We start from the raw sequence: 4,197 nt of genomic DNA, 5'->3' as shown, positions 1-4,197 counted from the left end.
TGCCCTTGTTTGTGAATGGGTCATGTCCTACTAGGATCCTGTTTTATTATGTTCTACTCCCTCCTTAAAATACTATATATTTTGGCTTTTCTAAATACACAATTTTTCCTATGTATCTAGATATAATATATATATATATGCACATCAAAAGTTATGTATATATATCTAGAAAAAATCCAAATTGAGTAGTAATTTGGGATGGAGGGAGTAATAGGCATACGTTTTCCTGAAGTTCTCAGTAGCATATTATTTCTTGTATAAGTATTGTCTTCCATATATTGGATTGTATGTTTTCACTACCAGCAAAAGTGGATTTACTACCTGTTGGGAAGCCCCCCTCTAGTACCGGTTGGCTAACCGGTACTAGAGGGTATTAAAAAATAAAAAAAATCAAAATCCCCATGGCCCCGCCCCCACCCCCGCTGGCTCCTCCTCCCTCTACCCCCGTCGGCAGCCCCTCCACCCCCGGCGCCAGCTCCAGCTCCAGCCTCCTCCTCCTGGCCCCCTCCGCCTCCACTCGCCCCCGCCACCATTGCTGCCATCCCGCCGCCTCCTCCTCCTCCTCGGCTCCCTCCTCCTCCACCCCTCGCCACACCGGCCCCCTCCACCCCCGCCTCCTCCTCCTCCTCCCGATCCCCTCCACCTCCACTCGCCCCTCCCCCTCCCCCGCCACCGCCATCCCACTGTCGCATCCTGGAGATCTCGAGAGAGAGAGAGAGAGAGAGAGGGGTGCGCATCCCACCATCCCGCCGCGCCACCAAGCCGCTGCCGCTACGCCTCACACCGCCGGCGCTCCTCACCGTAGGCATGAGGTGAGGGGTGACTGGAGAGGGGAGTTGTGGGGAGGCCGAGGGAGAGGGCGCGCTAGAGGTAGGGAGGGAGCCGGTTGCCGTTGGAGAAGAGGAGCGGGAGGGAGAAGGAGGGAGAGAAGAATGGAGAGAAGAGGAGCGGGAGGGAAAGAGAAGATGGCGCTGTGCTGTGCGGAAGAGACGAGAGAAGAATGGAGAAGAGAAGGAGGAAGGGATCGGACGAGATAAGGCACTGCGCTGTGCTGTGCGGTGGCAGGAGTGAGAGGAAGATAGCTAAAAAAATCTTAGTCCTCGAGGCAGGCGCGGGAGAAGCCTCTAGTACTAGAGGTGACCCTCTAGTACTGGATGAAATCCCCATCTGGTACTAGAGGCCGGGACTCCAGGGAGTCCCAACTTTGGAACCGGTACTAATGCTAACATTAGTACCGGATACCGGATCCAAAAACAACCGGTACTAAGGTTAGGGATGAAAAGTTATTTTTCTAGCAGTGTTTTATCCTTACGGTATATCACGAACAAAACTGAATGTAACACAAGACAATTTGAGATATGCTCGCCGAATAGCACAAGTGAGAAAGAGAGAGGGAGATAATCTGAAATTAGTTAAGAGGGATGATGGATGTTGAGTTCGTGGGACAGTTGTTGAAGATAGATACCACGACGCGGGAATCCATTTTCTGTTTTTGAGATCCAACCAAATAATTATTTGAAAATATGGTTAACCGAGTAACAACCTTACGCTTGTTTTCTTGAAGCTCATTTCAAAACTTATTTTTGTTATTCTGCTTTGTTTTTAATTTGGGAGATCCAAACAGCAAGCACCAACAAGTGTGATTAAGATACTAGCTAATAACATCAACAAAGATGGAAAGTTTAGTTAAACCGACAAACTTACAATTCTCAGAATAACACATGTTTATTACTAGCCCAGCTGAATTGCACGGGTTGACAAAGTAGCTAATACAATACGAAATACTAAATTCTTAAAAAACACAAGGGGTACTTCCTGTAGTACTCCTACATTTTTTGCGTGACAAATCCAAATAAACCATTAGGGTGTGGTGGTGTGGATAGCCATAGCCCATAAGTGATATGAGAGGCTATTATTTCTTATATCTATGACGGTAACGGTTATGCGGCATGCCCAGTAGTGATGGGGACGCTGTGGAGAACGACGGTCTCGACGGTGAGGCCTGGACCAAAGCCAAAGAGCACACCCCAGTCCATGCCCTCACCGGTAGTAGCTCGTCCATCTTCGGCCGAGAACTTCCGCATCTCGTCGAGGATGAAGAGCACGCAGGCGCTTGACATGTTGCCATACTCAGAAAGGACCTGGCGGGTGGCGCGGAGCCTGGCCTTGTCAATTCCAGCCTTGGACTCCACCGCGTTCAGGATTGCCGGGCCGCCGGGGTGCGCCACCCAGAAGATGGAGTTCCAATCGGAGATGCCGAGCGGCTTGAAGGACTCCTCCAACAGGCGCTCGATGTTGGAGGAGATGAGCTCCGGGACTCTTTCCTGGAGATGGAAGGTGAGCCCAACCTCACGGAGGTGACCTTCAATGGCGCCGTCCGAGTTAGGCAGAATGGTCTCCGACGCTGATACCATTTGAAACAATGGCCGCTCCACATGCTCGTCGGGGTCCGCGCCTACTATCACCGCAGCCGCGCCGTCGCCGAACAGAGCCTGGCCGACTAGCGAGTCGAGGTGAGCCTCGGAGGGGCCCCGGAACGTTACCACGGTGATCTCCGAGCACACGATCAGCACCCGGGCACCGCGGTTGTTCTCGGCGAGGTCCTTGGCGATCCGGAGCACCATCCCGCCGGCGAAGCAGCCCTGGTGGTAGAGCATGACCCGCTTCACGGAGGGGTCCAGGCCGAGGAGCTTGATGATCCGGGAGTCGGCGCCGGGCATGTCGACGCCGGAGGTGGTGCAGAAGATGATGTGCGTGATCTGGGAACGCGGCTGGCCCCACTCTTTGAGCGCCTTCTCCGCCGCTGCGGCGCCCAGCTTGGGTACCTCCTCCACCAGGATGTCCTGGCGTGCGTTCAGGGATGGGGCAGAGTATGAGGCCATGTTGGGGTTCTCCAGCAGGATGTCCTCCGTCAAGTGCATGTAGCGCTTCTGGATCATCGACTTGCGGCCTGCACCCACCCACACTCATGACGTTTGAAATTCAATTTTTTTTAAAGGATTGCATAGTACAGATTAAATGTTTGCAAATGACATTATTATCCGAGATGAATACATGCATTATCAGTAAGTTTTTTAGCCTTTGAAAAACTAGAATTGGGGCCCATATATGCAACTATGCAAGGATTTGAAGACAGTGACCGGTCCAATCTGCTGGACAATAAAACTTACCGTGGAGAGAATATAAAGGAATAATCGACTAATAGAGGAAAAGTTAGAAAAAGGGGTCGAGCTTTGTCAATGAAATTGCTAAATTCGTTACTTGGTCCGTCCTGGAGGTCCCTCTGTCACCTTTAAACTTCGTTACTACCTACCCACTCAAAACAAAAACCAAACCATTCTGGTGGCCGCCATTTACCAGGTTGGTTCAGCACAGGACGTGAACATGCATGATGATCGAAGCATGTTTAGCATGACGTGCAAACTAGGAAAGCATGTTTAGCATGACGCATGCGATTATGGCTAGCAAACCAGTTCAGTTATCGGAAGACGTCTGGGAGTATAGGAAGAGAACTAGTAGTGTTGCATACGCACATATCCTCTTGAATTTCTCCTTGAGCTCGGTCATGTGCTCGCTCTTGGTGACCCGGAAATAGTAGTCCGCGTAATCCGCCTGGTACACGCAGTTTGGCGGCGTCACCGTCCCGATGGCCAGCACGGACGCCGGGCCCTCGGCGCGCTGCGCCTTCCTCACCTCCTCCACCGTCACCTTCGCCGCCATCTCTCGATTCCGCCGGGAGCTGAAACAGAAAGCAGCAAGCAGCAAGGTATAGCTCTCAAGCCTTAGCGTACCAGCTTGTAGTACGTCTCGATATCTGTGTGCTTGGGGTGGAATGCCATGGTCGATCAGTGGCCTATTTTTATAGTCGAGTGTGGTAACAAAATTTCTCGTTGAGCCATTCGTAAAGGTACCTGGGAGCGGACTTGTTACCCAGGTATCCTGCCAGCACGCCGAAAACTTGAGAAAACTAGTGTCATCGTCGTCGTCGTATCGAATTCCTGTACTACTAAAACAGCCATCATCTGGACGGAACAACTCAGGAGAGATTAGCATGCATGCTCCATGCCACGCAACAGTTCATAGTACTCACACATATAAATTTCATGTGCCTTCGGACGAGCACCTACGACTACAATAGTCGGTGGTTTCAGCTTATTAGAACGCAGCTGACGAAACCAACGTCTGCGGTAAATATCC

The 4,197-nt window shown here is 51.3% G+C and overlaps 1 protein-coding gene across 1 annotated transcript; it reads right to left on the bottom strand.

The window, feature by feature from the left end:
- Window positions 1-1,706: 1,706 nt before the first annotated feature.
- LOC101774657 (chalcone synthase 1) lies at window positions 1,707-3,817 on the bottom strand. The gene is made up of 2 exons (XM_004975116.1): window positions 3,534-3,817; window positions 1,707-2,950 (listed from the first exon to the last, which is right to left on the bottom strand). The coding sequence occupies exons 1-2, from the start codon at window positions 3,718-3,720 to the stop codon at window positions 1,941-1,943; spliced, it is 1,197 nt and encodes a 398-aa protein (XP_004975173.1). The 5' UTR covers window positions 3,721-3,817; the 3' UTR covers window positions 1,707-1,940.
- Between the last annotated feature and the right edge of the window lie 380 nt (window positions 3,818-4,197).

This window comes from Setaria italica, chromosome VII (genome assembly GCF_000263155.2).
Source record: "Setaria italica strain Yugu1 chromosome VII, Setaria_italica_v2.0, whole genome shotgun sequence".
In the NCBI taxonomy this organism is placed as follows: domain Eukaryota; kingdom Viridiplantae; phylum Streptophyta; class Magnoliopsida; order Poales; family Poaceae; genus Setaria; species Setaria italica.
The sequence above is the reverse complement of the archived record's forward strand: the minus strand, read 5'-3'. Positions and strand labels throughout refer to the sequence as shown.